The following is a 15,875-nucleotide window of genomic DNA, read 5'->3' on the forward strand; positions in this document are numbered from 1 at the left end:
CAGTGTCCTTACCCGGGAATCGAACCTGCGACCTTTTGGTTACAAGCCCAGTTCCTTACCCACTGTGCTACACTCCGTCCTTGTGCACATATGCACAAGAACATTACTTTGTGAAGATTTTGTATTTTTGATACACTGGATTTATGGATTAAAAGAAAATGACTGACATTTGCATAGATTCATCGCCTGACTCAGCTGTTTTAATAATTAATATCTGAATGTTAGACATTAGTGACAAAACATACTTGAAGATAAAATGTTGTCTTTCACAACATTAATATATCATTTTTTAAAAATCCTTATTTCAAAATTAAAACACTACACTCTCTGTGTTTCCCCCTTATCTGGTAAATGTAGCCTACATTTTGGAGTGAGTTTGTGTGTGGTCATGTTACTTACCAAGTTCTCGTAGCCATACCGTTGCGTTGACTGATTCTCTGTCTGTATGGACTTTACACATGAATTCTCCTTTGTCTTCTGTTTTTACATCCCTCAGTTTCAGAGAGAAGTTTCCTTGGGGAATCTCCTCAGTGAAGAACTCAGCACGTCCCCTGAATCTCTCATGCTGTGACTCTGGTCTGTTCTCCCCCTCAGAAAACAGCAGCACCAAGATTTCCCGTTTGTCTTTATCCACTCTACTTCTAACTCTTTGAGAGGAACATGGGTGTCCACTGAGCAGTTCAGAATCACATCCTCATCAGCATATGCAAATACTGGCACGTCTGCACCAGTCACAAACAGCCGTTCTGAAAAATACAAGTTACATTTTTCATTTGTATTTCATTTTTACAGGGTGTGGTATATTCTACCTTCACGCTCCTCTATGCATGTAAGCAAATAATTTCTGTTCATTTTATCATAATGACTATTTTTCATAGAAACTGAAAATTCAGCTTGTTTTCCAACAAATTTCATGCAATAAATTACTTTTCAAATATGTAACCACAACGAAGCTGTCTGAAATTGCATCGGGACAAGTGGGCTGGGGGTACTTACCAATATCTATTTTCACCTTTGTTTCATTGGACTCGTGAACAGTGTGAACTACACACTTGTACAGTCCTTTGTCTTCACTAGTGACATTCCTAAGCAACAGAGAGAAGTTTCCTTTGGAGATTTCTTCAGAGAAAAAATCGGCCCTGCCGCTGTAAGCTGGGCTCTGTGATTCTGGCCTACTCTCTCCTTCCTGGAACAAATGCACCAGGGATCCAGAATCCTCCCTCATCCACTGCACCTCCAGCTCATGCAGAGGTAGTGGGGTATCCACAGAGCAGGGCAACGTTACAGACGCCCCCAACTGGACAACTAGGGGCATAGCAGGAGCCCCCACTGCAAATCCTGGAACCAAAGACCGTTTGAAATTCCTTCACAATACGTGCAAAAAGCATAAAAATCCCGTTGCATCCGTTTTATTTAATGAATAAATTATAATACCAAAATCTAAACTAGAATGCAAATGGAGTCAAAATCATACAGCAATAAAATCAGTATATTGGTAAACACAAACATAATTAAAAACGAAACTGAGTTATTACGGTAATAATTATGTAGCAATCAAAATGATTTTAATTCCATAGGAAACTATACGCACAGATGCTTTATGCGGAAATCATCATAAAATTGTTTTTAAATGTCATATACTACTTTTTTTCGTTTAAACACCAGCTGTTGCCGTAGGCTACTACTGAGAAAAGTCCGTTTACCTTCCGTCCTGATAGCGCAGAACAACGACAGAACCCAACAGAAAACTCTCATCTTGATTTTCATCATGAGGTCTACGAAAGTCTGTACAAACTTTGTGTGACTATGCTAATACTCGAAAAACGTAAAGTAGGCTTCTGAAAAGGAATTATGAAAACGCTGCTTACTCGCACGTTCTAACAACGCACGATAAAAAAAATGTTCTTACTTTTACTTTCACTTCCATGGCCGCGCCTTTACCTCGTTTATTGCAACAGCGCCCTCTAAAGTGCATAAAAATACTTGCATGTAAAATTATTAACTGTCTCAAGACGTTTTAATGCATGATGTAAATAGATGCGTGCGCCTGTGGTTGAGAACGAGGTGGACACTTCGTACAACATCACGCGACGAAGCCACAAATTAAATACATGACGTGACTCGGGTCTATTGAACCTGTGACAGACAACAGCAGCTGAGCTTTTGTTATTTAATCATGACACAACGCATCACTGCTATATGTGCAAGACGGAGTGTGGCACAGTGGGTAAGGAACTGCGCTTGTAACCGAAAGGTCGCAGGTTCCATTCCCGGGTAAGGACACTGCCGTTGTACCCTTGAGCAAGGTACTTAACCTGCATTGCTTCAGTATATATCCAGCTGTATAAATGGATGCTATGTAAAAAGTTGTGTAAGTCGCTCTGGATAAGAGCGTCTGCTAAATGCCTGTAATGTTATGCATATGCATTACATCTTAATCTGACTAACTTAATTAAGTAATGATTAATTCATTTCTTGCTACCACAAAAAAGCCAACTGATAGAATGTGATTCTCTAGTTACACAAAAGTTACTCTAATTTGACAAAAAAAAGATCTGATGCATCAGCAAAACCATGCATGCATAATATTACCATTACACTATCAGGAAATGGGTACTGCAAGTTACTGAGGTGCTGAGTTTTTCAACCGTTTTCTCACTTAAAATGTTTTGAATGACATAAATAAAAACAGTAATTATCCTTTCCCCATTTCACCCCAGTTCAGAAGCCCTAAATGCATCTGTAAGCATGTCCCATTACTGCAAAATCCCAATTCTGGTCACTTTTTAAAAAATAAAAAAAAAAATTTGAAAAGGAAGAAATTCTATCAACATATATTCTGCTTGGCCCGCTACTCTGCTCAGGATAAGAGGGTATAGATAATGGATGTATGGATCTTCTGCTTGAAGTTATATTTACAATCCTTTTGAAGAGTAGATTTTTGGTCTACTTTTGGTCTAGTCAGTGTTCTAGAACTCCATTGCTTTTGTTGGGAATCTTTTCCCGTGCGGATCCAAGTTGAGAAGGGTGAAGTAACACACTGAGGACCACTTTCCAATGAAAAGATTTTTAAAACGATGCGCAAAGGGAGACTCGCCACGGTGCCACAACAAGCGCTTGGTAGGAATCTCAACGAGACAGTCACAAGTGAGGGTTTAAGTATACTCTTGAGAGGTGTGGTTATTGCCATGCGTAAACATTCCCAGGAAGGAATATACATTCCAACAGACTTCCCGAGGTCACCCAAATCGCCTGCTGCCGGTGACACCCCCTTGATCTGTGGCTATTGTATATCCTTACAAACAGTAATTGAACTGTATTTGTAACCATTTGTCTCTAACAATGGGAAGCAGTTACAGAGTGTGAGTGTGGGAATGTGTGTTCAGATGAGGTTAAGACGCAGGAAGGAACTGAATTGTTCAAACCTATCACTTACAAATAATAGTAGTGATTGCTACATCAGCATTTGAACGTTCAGTTAAGAATCACATATTTGTCATCTCACACCTCAAAGGGTTAAAGGAGAGCCTGAAACCGGGGGAGAGCCGTGAGGGTTACAGATGGAGATGGGGTCACAGTACAGAGGGTGCCACGGTGGGAGTCGAACCCCCAGCTGCATGGTCGGTAAAGGGGTTCACATTAGGTTCACTACTACAAGAAAGATATAGAGGCTCTGGAAAAATTTCAAAGAAGAGCAACAAAATTCATTCCTGGTAGGAAAGATAAAATCTATGAGGAAAGACATAGGATGCTTCAGACCTCTTCAAGAGAATTGTTTCACACAGAGAGTAGTCAATATGTGGAATAGCCTGCCAGGTCATGTAGTAGAGGCAGAAACTCTGGGGATTTTCAAGACTAGGCTCGATACAGTGTTAGTGTAGGTGCGCGCGTGCGTGGGCACGTGCGTTTTCCCGTTTGATGTCACAGCAGGCTTTCACTCAGTGTGTGTGTGCATATGCACATGTGCGTGTGCGTATGTTGGTGCATGTGTGTGTGTGTGCGCCTTTCCCCCCGTTTAGAGCATTGCTTACCCTGCAGAGTTGGGGTGAATCAGAATCCGAATACGGTATTCGGGAAAGCACAAATAATGCGATGGAAACAGATATTTCTTCTACCTGAAGTTGCTTGTTATTATTCGGATTCAGAATTTTAAAAAAGTCAGCTCCATGTCGAGTTCTCATAGCCTCTATTTAACGTTACATGGACAGAGAGAGAGAGAGGGGGGCGGCACCAGTTATGCACGGCTGCTAGCTATATCTGGAACTCCTGCAGCTGCTATGTGCACAAAGTTAGCTAGCAAAAGAGATCGGATTCATTTAGATAACCTCTAATTAAAAGATGATACCCATTCTGTTTGCAACATAGGACTTTGATTTCACTAACTAGTCGTTTCATTGACTACATATTATTGAAATGTGATCGCTATATTTTGTAGTCGCCCCCACCGAGTCAGTGCACAGCAGGCAGTGGGCTGATCGTTCCCGGCTATCACTCAGGGAAACTCTCGCATCGAGGAGGAGGAGGTGTCAGGTGCGGGAGCTAGCGAGACAAAAGCCTGGTGTGGCAGCTGTCATGGTCCTGTTTTCCTGTCTGTGTTTCCCTTGTTGGGCCGCCAGATGGCGGCACTTCTGTTTTGTGTCCTGCTCCCCCCCTGTTAATTGTATGATTGTTTCATTGTCTCGTTATCCCATCATTGTTCCCACCTGTGTCTTATCCCCTCCTTTTGGTTTGATTGCTTTTTGAGTTCACCTGTGTCTTGTTACCCCTGTCTATTTAAGTTCTCTGTTCCCTTGACTCGGGTGCTGGTTCCTTGTGTTTGTTTCCTGACTTTCATGTACCTGCCTTCTTGTGTTTGTTCCCAACTTGCGTATGTTTCAGACCGATTATACCTGCCTGTGTTTTGTTTGACCTGCCCTTGTGCTCTGTTTGACCTGCCCTTGTCCTCTACCTGCCTGTGTTCTGCCCTGCCCATGTTTGTGAGTTCCTCTTGTTTTCTGTTTTATTTAGATATTTTTTGAGTTTGTGTTTTTGCCCTTCGTGTCCTTTTCTGTTCCCTGTTTGTTTGCCTTTATTTTCTGTAAGTAAAGTCTTTGTTAATTTTCTCCCTTTTGAGTTTCGTGTTTTTTTTTCCCATTCTGCGCCTGGGTCCCAGCACCCGTACCGTTACAGCAGCTGGATTTCTTTCCAACACACATAACCTATAGATCAAAATGAAGCTTAGAACCTGTAGTTTTTAGCTGTGTGTTCATTTCCTCCATTTGAAATATTGAAAAAAACGACGTTTTACCTTGTATTTCAGTCAATATTCATCCTTTTAAGATGTATGCTGTGTGTATCAGCCATAGGTCTTGGCTAACTGATGATTCATTGACCCATGTTAGGGAGGTATAGCCTTACAAAAAGAGTTCAGTGAGAAAATGTTTAAAAGACTGTCTTGATTTATAAAGCTTCATTTTCCTAGTTCAAACTGACTGGTCAGTGTCCCGCCCTAGTTTAGGGGGGGTGGTGGTGGGTTCGGATGGTTGCAGTCTATCCAAACTTAGTTCAGTAGGGAAAAAATAAATAAAATAAATAAAATAAAACAGGCAAAAAAGTTAATGTATTACAGTTATGTAATTACTGTTGTAAAGTCGTAATTCACGCTTCCCTAGCGAACTGCAGTAACGTTAAGAAACGCGAACGCAGCATCATTGGAATTTAAGATTATTCATAATTATTCAACTGAAGGATACTTTTCTATATACTTTACTGTAAATAGTTTCTATTTCCAGTGCAAAACGGAATCTTTCGATTTATGAAACATTTTTTTCAGTTTCTGATTGTTCAATGTCCCCCAGTTAAGGGGGGGTGTGGGGTTCAGACAGTTCGTGAAACTTAGTTTAGTTAAAAATAAAAATTTTTTAAAAAGCGAGAGAGATGAAAAGTACAGTATGAGGATGTGGAAATATATTTCATAATTATATGTCAATATTAAATCAATTTGATCCTTTGAAGGCACAACGATTGCCTTGCCAATAAATATTATGTGAGAAAATACAACATTTGCCCGATTTAACGTGACTTCCAGTGTTCTATCCGAATACAGATACAGATACAGATAATTTTGTTGCTTAAACAGATACAGATACAGATAATGATGTGGAACACTAAAAACGCTTATAAACAACTGAGAAAAACAAGACTTGTAAAAAGGACTAAATTAATTTTAAAAGCACCAGCAGTACAAATGATCAGTGGCTCACCTTCCTCTCCCTGTCCTTACTGACAGACACTTAATAGTTGAGCCAATCAGTTGGTTTTCAATTCTCTCAAATTAACAAATTAAACAATGAAATAATCAATTAAACAATAAATACAATCAATTAAAATCAAATTCTATCAATTAAACAATTGTCAAGCTACTGAAGGGCCACTCCTTCAAACACATTTTCAAGAACTTTAATTGATCAAGGGATTGGCTATGACAAATCTATATACACAGTGGGTCCAGGACCAGGGTTGAGAAACACTGATAACTCAAAGCAAAAACATTTATTCAGCATGGAGCACTATTAGCAAGGAAAGGTATGAGTGATGTTTTGAGATTTTATAATTCTGTGTACCAATTGGCAAAGAGAAATACTTCAAAATGCATTGTGGGTACTGTCAATCTGGTAAATCTCATTGGCTGACCTATAATTGATTAATTGATTGAGCTAAGATCATTAATTAAGCTTCGACTCTTTTCATCCCATGCCATGACTTGAGTAACAGCACACACTGGGAACACCTCTTGATGTTCCTGAGCCAATTTATCAGGAATTACTTCTGGGGTAGCCAAAACATTACATTACATTACAGGTATTTAGCAGATGCTCTCATCTACAGCGACTTACACAACATTTTACATTGTATCCATTTATACAGCTGGATATATACTGAAGCAATGCAGGTTAAGTACCTTGCTCAAGGGTACAAGGGCAGTGTCCTTACCCGGGAATCGAACCTGCGACCTTTTGGTTACAAGCCCAGTTCCTTACCCACTGTGCTACACTCCGTCCTTGTGCACATATGCACAAGAACATTACTTTGTGAAGATTTTGTATTTTTGATACACTGGATTTATGGATTAAAAGAAAATGACTGACATTTGCATAGATTCATCGCCTGACTCAGCTGTTTTAATAATTAATATCTGAATGTTAGACATTAGTGACAAAACATACTTGAAGATAAAATGTTGTCTTTCACAACATTAACATCATTTTTAAAAAATCCTTATTTCAAAATTAAAACACTACACTCTCTGTGTTTTCCCCTTATCTGGTAAATGTAGCCTACATTTTGGAGTGAGTTTGTGTGTGGTCATGTTACTTACCAAGTTCTCGTAGCCATACCGTTGCGTTGACTGATTCTCTGTCTGTATGGACTTTACACATGAATTCTCCTTTGTCTTCTGTTTTTACATCCCTCAGTTTCAGAGAGAAGTTTCCTTGGGGAATCTCCTCAGTGAAGAACTCAGCACGTCCCCTGAATCTCTCATGCTGTGACTCTGGTCTGTTCTCCCCCTCAGAAAACAGCAGCACCAAGATTTCCCCGTTTGTCTTTATCCACTCTACTTCTAACTCTTTGAGAGGAACATGGGTGTCCACTGAGCAGTTCAGAATCACATCCTCATCAGCATATGCAAATACTGGCACGTCTGCACCAGTCACAAACAGCCGTTCTGAAAAATACAAGTTACATTTTTCATTTGTATTTCATTTTTACAGGGTGTGGTATATTCTACCTTCACGCTCCTCTATGCATGTAAGCAAATAATTTCTGTTCATTTTATCATAATGACTATTTTTCATAGAAACTGAAAATTCAGCTTGTTTTCCAACAAATTTCATGCAATAAATTACTTTTCAAATATGTAACCACAACGAAGCTGTCTGAACTTGCATCGGGACAAGTGGGCTGGGGGTACTTACCAATATCTATTTTCACCTTTGTTTCATTGGACTCGTGAACAGTGTGAACTACACACTTGTACAGTCCTTTGTCTTCACTAGTGACATTCCTAAGCAACAGAGAGAAGTTTCCTTTGGAGATTTCTTCAGAGAAAAAATCGGCCCTGCCGCTGTAAGCTGGGCTCTGTGATTCTGGCCTACTCTCTCCTTCCTGGAACAAATGCACCAGGGATCCAGAATCCTCCCTCATCCACTGCACCTCCAGCTCATGCAGAGGTAGTGGGGTATCCACAGAGCAGGGCAACGTTACAGACGCCCCCAACTGGACAACTAGGGGCATAGCAGGAGCCCCCACTGCAAATCCTGGAACCAAAGACCGTTTGAAATTCCTTCACAATACGTGCAAAAAGCATAAAAATCCCGTTGCATCCGTTTTATTTAATGAATAAATTATAATACCAAAATCTAAACTAGAATGCAAATGGAGTCAAAATCATACAGCAATAAAATCAGTATATTGGTAAACACAAACATAATTAAAAACGAAACTGAGTTATTACGGTAATAATTATGTAGCAATCAAAATGATTTTAATTCCATAGGAAACTATACGCACAGATGCTTTATGCGGAAATCATCATAAAATTGTTTTTAAATGTCATATACTACTTTTTTTCGTTTAAACACCAGCTGTTGCCGTAGGCTACTACTGAGAAAAGTCCGTTTACCTTCCGTCCTGATAGCGCAGAACAACGACAGAACCCAACAGAAAACTCTCATCTTGATTTTCATCATGAGGTCTACGAAAGTCTGTACAAACTTTGTGTGACTATGCTAATACTCGAAAAACGTAAAGTAGGCTTCTGAAAAGGAATTATGAAAACGCTGCTTACTCGCACGTTCTAACAACGCACGATAAAAAAAATGTTCTTACTTTTACTTTCACTTCCATGGCCGCGCCTTTACCTCGTTTATTGCAACAGCGCCCTCTAAAGTGCATAAAAATACTTGCATGTAAAATTATTAACTGTCTCAAGACGTTTTAATGCATGATGTAAATAGATGCGTGCGCCTGTGGTTGAGAACGAGGTGGACACTTCGTACAACATCACGCGACGAAGCCACAAATTAAATACATGACGTGACTCGGGTCTATTGAACCTGTGACAGACAACAGCAGCTGAGCTTTTGTTATTTAATCATGACACAACGCATCACTGCTATATGTGCAAGGACGGAGTGTGGCACAGTGGGTAAGGAACTGCGCTTGTAACCGAAAGGTCGCAGGTTCCATTCCCGGGTAAGGACACTGCCGTTGTACCCTTGAGCAAGGTACTTAACCTGCATTGCTTCAGTATATATCCAGCTGTATAAATGGATGCTATGTAAAAAGTTGTGTAAGTCGCTCTGGATAAGAGCGTCTGCTAAATGCCTGTAATGTTATGCATATGCATTACATCTTAATCTGACTAACTTAATTAAGTAATGATTAATTCATTTCTTGCTACCACAAAAAAGCCAACTGATAGAATGTGATTCTCTAGTTACACAAAAGTTACTCTAATTTGACAAAAAAAAGATCTGATGCATCAGCAAAACCATGCATGCATAATATTACCATTACACTATCAGGAAATGGGTACTGCAAGTTACTGAGGTGCTGAGTTTTTCAACCGTTTTCTCACTTAAAATGTTTTGAATGACATAAATAAAAACAGTAATTATCCTTTCCCCATTTCACCCCAGTTCAGAAGCCCTAAATGCATCTGTAAGCATGTCCCATTACTGCAAAATCCCAATTCTGGTCACTTTTTAAAAAATAAAAAAAAAAATTTGAAAAGGAAGAAATTCTATCAACATATATTCTGCTTGGCCCCGCTACTCTGCTCAGGATAAGAGGGTATAGATAATGGATGTATGGATCTTCTGCTTGAAGTTATATTTACAATCCTTTTGAAGAGTAGATTTTTGGTCTACTTTTGGTCTAGTCAGTGTTCTAGAACTCCATTGCTTTTGTTGGGAATCTTTTCCCGTGCGGATCCAAGTTGAGAAGGGTGAAGTAACACACTGAGGACCACTTTCCAATGAAAAGATTTTTAAAACGATGCGCAAAGGGAGACTCGCCACGGTGCCACAACAAGCGCTTGGTAGGAATCTCAACGAGACAGTCACAAGTGAGGGTTTAAGTATACTCTTGAGAGGTGTGGTTATTGCCATGCGTAAACATTCCCAGGAAGGAATATACATTCCAACAGACTTCCCGAGGTCACCCAAATCGCCTGCTGCCGGTGACACCCCCTTGATCTGTGGCTATTGTATATCCTTACAAACAGTAATTGAACTGTATTTGTAACCATTTGTCTCTAACAATGGGAAGCAGTTACAGAGTGTGAGTGTGGGAATGTGTGTTCAGATGAGGTTAAGACGCAGGAAGGAACTGAATTGTTCAAACCTATCACTTACAAATAATAGTAGTGATTGCTACATCAGCATTTGAACGTTCAGTTAAGAATCACATATTTGTCATCTCACACCTCAAAGGGTTAAAGGAGAGCCTGAAACCGGGGGAGAGCCGTGAGGGTTACAGATGGAGATGGGGTCACAGTACAGAGGGTGCCACGGTGGGAGTCGAACCCCCAGCTGCATGGTCGGTAAAGGGGTTCACATTAGGTTCACTACTACAAGAAAGATATAGAGGCTCTGGAAAAATTTCAAAGAAGAGCAACAAAATTCATTCCTGGTAGGAAAGATAAAATCTATGAGGAAAGACATAGGATGCTTCAGACCTCTTCAAGAGAATTGTTTCACACAGAGAGTAGTCAATATGTGGAATAGCCTGCCAGGTCATGTAGTAGAGGCAGAAACTCTGGGGATTTTCAAGACTAGGCTCGATACAGTGTTAGTGTAGGTGCGCGCGTGCGTGGGCACGTGCGTTTTCCCCGTTTGATGTCACAGCAGGCTTTCACTCAGTGTGTGTGTGCATATGCACATGTGCGTGTGCGTATGTTGGTGCATGTGTGTGTGTGTGCGCCTTTCCCCCCGTTTAGAGCATTGCTTACCCTGCAGAGTTGGGGTGAATCAGAATCCGAATACGGTATTCGGGAAAGCACAAATAATGCGATGGAAACAGATATTTCTTCTACCTGAAGTTGCTTGTTATTATTCGGATTCAGAATTTTAAAAAAGTCAGCTCCATGTCGAGTTCTCATAGCCTCTATTTAACGTTACATGGACAGAGAGAGAGAGAGGGGGCGGCACCAGTTATGCACGGCTGCTAGCTATATCTGGAACTCCTGCAGCTGCTATGTGCACAAAGTTAGCTAGCAAAAGAGATCGGATTCATTTAGATAACCTCTAATTAAAAGATGATACCCATTCTGTTTGCAACATAGGACTTTGATTTCACTAACTAGTCGTTTCATTGACTACATATTATTGAAATGTGATCGCTATATTTTGTAGTCGCCCCCACCGAGTCAGTGCACAGCAGGCAGTGGGCTGATCGTTCCCGGCTATCACTCAGGGAAACTCTCGCATCGAGGAGGAGGAGGTGTCAGGTGCGGGAGCTAGCGAGACAAAAGCCTGGTGTGGCAGCTGTCATGGTCCTGTTTTCCTGTCTGTGTTTCCCTTGTTGGGCCGCCAGATGGCGGCACTTCTGTTTTGTGTCCTGCTCCCCCCCTGTTAATTGTATGATTGTTTCATTGTCTCGTTATCCCATCATTGTTCCCACCTGTGTCTTATCCCCTCCTTTTGGTTTGATTGCTTTTTGAGTTCACCTGTGTCTTGTTACCCCTGTCTATTTAAGTTCTCTGTTCCCTTGACTCGGGTGCTGGTTCCTTGTGTTTGTTTCCTGACTTTCATGTACCTGCCTTCTTGTGTTTGTTCCCAACTTGCGTATGTTTCAGACCGATTATACCTGCCTGTGTTTTGTTTGACCTGCCCTTGTGCTCTGTTTGACCTGCCCTTGTCCTCTACCTGCCTGTGTTCTGCCCTGCCCATGTTTGTGAGTTCCTCTTGTTTTCTGTTTTATTTAGATATTTTTTGAGTTTGTGTTTTTGCCCTTCGTGTCCTTTTCTGTTCCCTGTTTGTTTGCCTTTATTTTCTGTAAGTAAAGTCTTTGTTAATTTTCTCCCTTTTGAGTTTCGTGTTTTTTTTTCCACTCTGCGCCTGGGTCCCAGCACCCGTACCGTTACAGCAGCTGGATTTCTTTCCAACACACATAACCTATAGATCAAAATGAAGCTTAGAACCTGTAGTTTTTAGCTGTGTGTTCATTTCCTCCATTTGAAATATTGAAAAAAACGACGTTTTACCTTGTATTTCAGTCAATATTCATCCTTTTAAGATGTATGCTGTGTGTATCAGCCATAGGTCTTGGCTAACTGATGATTCATTGACCCATGTTAGGGAGGTATAGCCTTACAAAAAGAGTTCAGTGAGAAAATGTTTAAAAGACTGTCTTGATTTATAAAGCTTCATTTTCCTAGTTCAAACTGACTGGTCAGTGTCCCGCCCTAGTTTAGGGGGGGTGGTGGTGGGGTTCGGATGGTTGCAGTCTATCCAAACTTAGTTCAGTAGGGAAAAAATAAATAAAATAAATAAAATAAAACAGGCAAAAAAAGTTAATGTATTACAGTTATGTAATTACTGTTGTAAAGTCGTAATTCACGCTTCCCTAGCGAACTGCAGTAACGTTAAGAAACGCGAACGCAGCATCATTGGAATTTAAGATTATTCATAATTATTCAACTGAAGGATACTTTTCTATATATCTTTACTGTAAATAGTTTCTATTTCCAGTGCAAAACGGAATCTTTCGATTTATGAAACATTTTTTTCAGTTTCTGATTGTTCAATGTCCCCCAGTTAAGGGGGGGGTGGTGGGGTTCAGACAGTTCGTGAAACTTAGTTTAGTTAAAAATAAAAAATTTTTTAAAAAGCGAGAGAGATGAAAAGTACAGTATGAGGATGTGGAAATATATTTCATAATTATATGTCAATATTAAATCAATTTGATCCTTTGAAGGCACAACGATTGCCTTGCCAATAAATATTATGTGAGAAAATACAACATTTGCCCGATTTAACGTGACTTCCAGTGTTCTATCCGAATACAGATACAGATACAGATAATTTTGTTGCTTAAACAGATACAGATACAGATAATGATGTGGAACACTAAAAACGCTTATAAACAACTGAGAAAAACAAGACTTGTAAAAAGGACTAAATTAATTTTAAAAGCACCAGCAGTACAAATGATCAGTGGCTCACCTTCCTCTCCCTGTCCTTACTGACAGACACTTAATAGTTGAGCCAATCAGTTGGTTTTCAATTCTCTCAAATTAACAAATTAAACAATGAAATAATCAATTAAACAATAAATACAATCAATTAAAATCAAATTCTATCAATTAAACAATTGTCAAGCTACTGAAGGGCCACTCCTTCAAACACATTTTCAAGAACTTTAATTGATCAAGGGATTGGCTATGACAAATCTATATACACAGTGGGTCCAGGACCAGGGGTTGAGAAACACTGATAACTCAAAGCAAAAACATTTATTCAGCATGGAGCACTATTAGCAAGGAAAGGTATGAGTGATGTTTTGAGATTTTATAATTCTGTGTACCAATTGGCAAAGAGAAATACTTCAAAATGCATTGTGGGTACTGTCAATCTGGTAAATCTCATTGGCTGACCTATAATTGATTAATTGATTGAGCTAAGATCATTAATTAAGCTTCGACTCTTTTCATCCCATGCCATGACTTGAGTAACAGCACACACTGGGAACACCTCTTGATGTTCCTGAGCCAATTTATCAGGAATTACTTCTGGGGTAGCCAAAACATTACATTACATTACAGGTATTTAGCAGATGCTCTCATCTACAGCGACTTACACAACATTTTACATTGTATCCATTTATACAGCTGGATATATACTGAAGCAATGCAGGTTAAGTACCTTGCTCAAGGGTACAAGGGCAGTGTCCTTACCCGGGAATCGAACCTGCGACCTTTTGGTTACAAGCCCAGTTCCTTACCCACTGTGCTACACTCCGTCCTTGTGCACATATGCACAAGAACATTACTTTGTGAAGATTTTGTATTTTTGATACACTGGATTTATGGATTAAAAGAAAATGACTGACATTTGCATAGATTCATCGCCTGACTCAGCTGTTTTAATAATTAATATCTGAATGTTAGACATTAGTGACAAAACATACTTGAAGATAAAATGTTGTCTTTCACAACATTAATATATCATTTTTTAAAAATCCTTATTTCAAAATTAAAACACTACACTCTCTGTGTTTTCCCCTTATCTGGTAAATGTAGCCTACATTTTGGAGTGAGTTTGTGTGTGGTCATGTTACTTACCAAGTTCTCGTAGCCATACCGTTGCGTTGACTGATTCTCTGTCTGTATGGACTTTACACATGAATTCTCCTTTGTCTTCTGTTTTTACATCCCTCAGTTTCAGAGAGAAGTTTCCTTGGGGAATCTCCTCAGTGAAGAACTCAGCACGTCCCCTGAATCTCTCATGCTGTGACTCTGGTCTGTTCTCCCCCTCAGAAAACAGCAGCACCAAGATTTCCCCGTTTGTCTTTATCCACTCTACTTCTAACTCTTTGAGAGGAACATGGGTGTCCACTGAGCAGTTCAGAATCACATCCTCATCAGCATATGCAAATACTGGCACGTCTGCACCAGTCACAAACAGCCGTTCTGAAAAATACAAGTTACATTTTTCATTTGTATTTCATTTTTACAGGGTGTGGTATATTCTACCTTCACGCTCCTCTATGCATGTAAGCAAATAATTTCTGTTCATTTTATCATAATGACTATTTTTCATAGAAACTGAAAATTCAGCTTGTTTTCCAACAAATTTCATGCAATAAATTACTTTTCAAATATGTAACCACAACGAAGCTGTCTGAACTTGCATCGGGACAAGTGGGCTGGGGGTACTTACCAATATCTATTTTCACCTTTGTTTCATTGGACTCGTGAACAGTGTGAACTACACACTTGTACAGTCCTTTGTCTTCACTAGTGACATTCCTAAGCAACAGAGAGAAGTTTCCTTTGGAGATTTCTTCAGAGAAAAAATCGGCCCTGCCGCTGTAAGCTGGGCTCTGTGATTCTGGCCTACTCTCTCCTTCCTGGAACAAATGCACCAGGGATCCAGAATCCTCCCTCATCCACTGCACCTCCAGCTCATGCAGAGGTAGTGGGGTATCCACAGAGCAGGGCAACGTTACAGACGCCCCCAACTGGACAACTAGGGGCATAGCAGGAGCCCCCACTGCAAATCCTGGAACCAAAGACCGTTTGAAATTCCTTCACAATACGTGCAAAAAGCATAAAAATCCCGTTGCATCCGTTATTTAATGAATAAATTATAATACCAAAATCTAAACTAGAATGCAAATGGAGTCAAAATCATACAGCAATAAAATCAGTATATTGGTAAACACAAACATAATTAAAAACGAAACTGAGTTATTACGGTAATAATTATGTAGCAATCAAAATGATTTTAATTCCATAGGAAACTATACGCACAGATGCTTTATGCGGAAATCATCATAAAATTGTTTTTAAATGTCATATACTACTTTTTTCGTTTAAACACCAGCTGTTGCCGTAGGCTACTACTGAGAAAAGTCCGTTTACCTTCCGTCCTGATAGCGCAGAACAACGACAGAACCCAACAGAAAACTCTCATCTTGATTTTCATCATGAGGTCTACGAAAGTCTGTACAAACTTTGTGTGACTATGCTAATACTCGAAAAACGTAAAGTAGGCTTCTGAAAAAGGAATTATGAAAACTGCTGCTTACTCGCACGTTCTAACAACGCACGATAAAAAATGTTCTTACTTTTACTTTCACTTCCATGGCCGCGCCTTTACCTCGTTTAT

The 15,875-nt window shown here is 39.8% G+C and overlaps 1 protein-coding gene across 1 annotated transcript; it reads right to left on the bottom strand.

The window, feature by feature from the left end:
• Positions 1-343: 343 nt before the first annotated feature.
• On the bottom strand, positions 344-15,764 carry LOC135246219 (butyrophilin-like protein 2). Its single transcript, XM_064319737.1, is given in 8 exon segments — positions 344-618; positions 621-746; positions 997-1,338; positions 7,358-7,705; positions 7,956-8,297; positions 14,327-14,674; positions 14,925-15,266; positions 15,629-15,764. Coding segments are annotated over 8 exon segments (2,142 nt in total). The 5' UTR covers positions 15,696-15,764; the 3' UTR covers positions 344-391.
• Between the last annotated feature and the right edge of the window lie 111 nt (positions 15,765-15,875).

The sequence above is a fragment of the Anguilla rostrata genome, unplaced genomic scaffold, assembly GCF_018555375.3.
Source record: "Anguilla rostrata isolate EN2019 unplaced genomic scaffold, ASM1855537v3 scaf0066, whole genome shotgun sequence".
Lineage (NCBI taxonomy): Eukaryota > Metazoa > Chordata > Actinopteri > Anguilliformes > Anguillidae > Anguilla > Anguilla rostrata.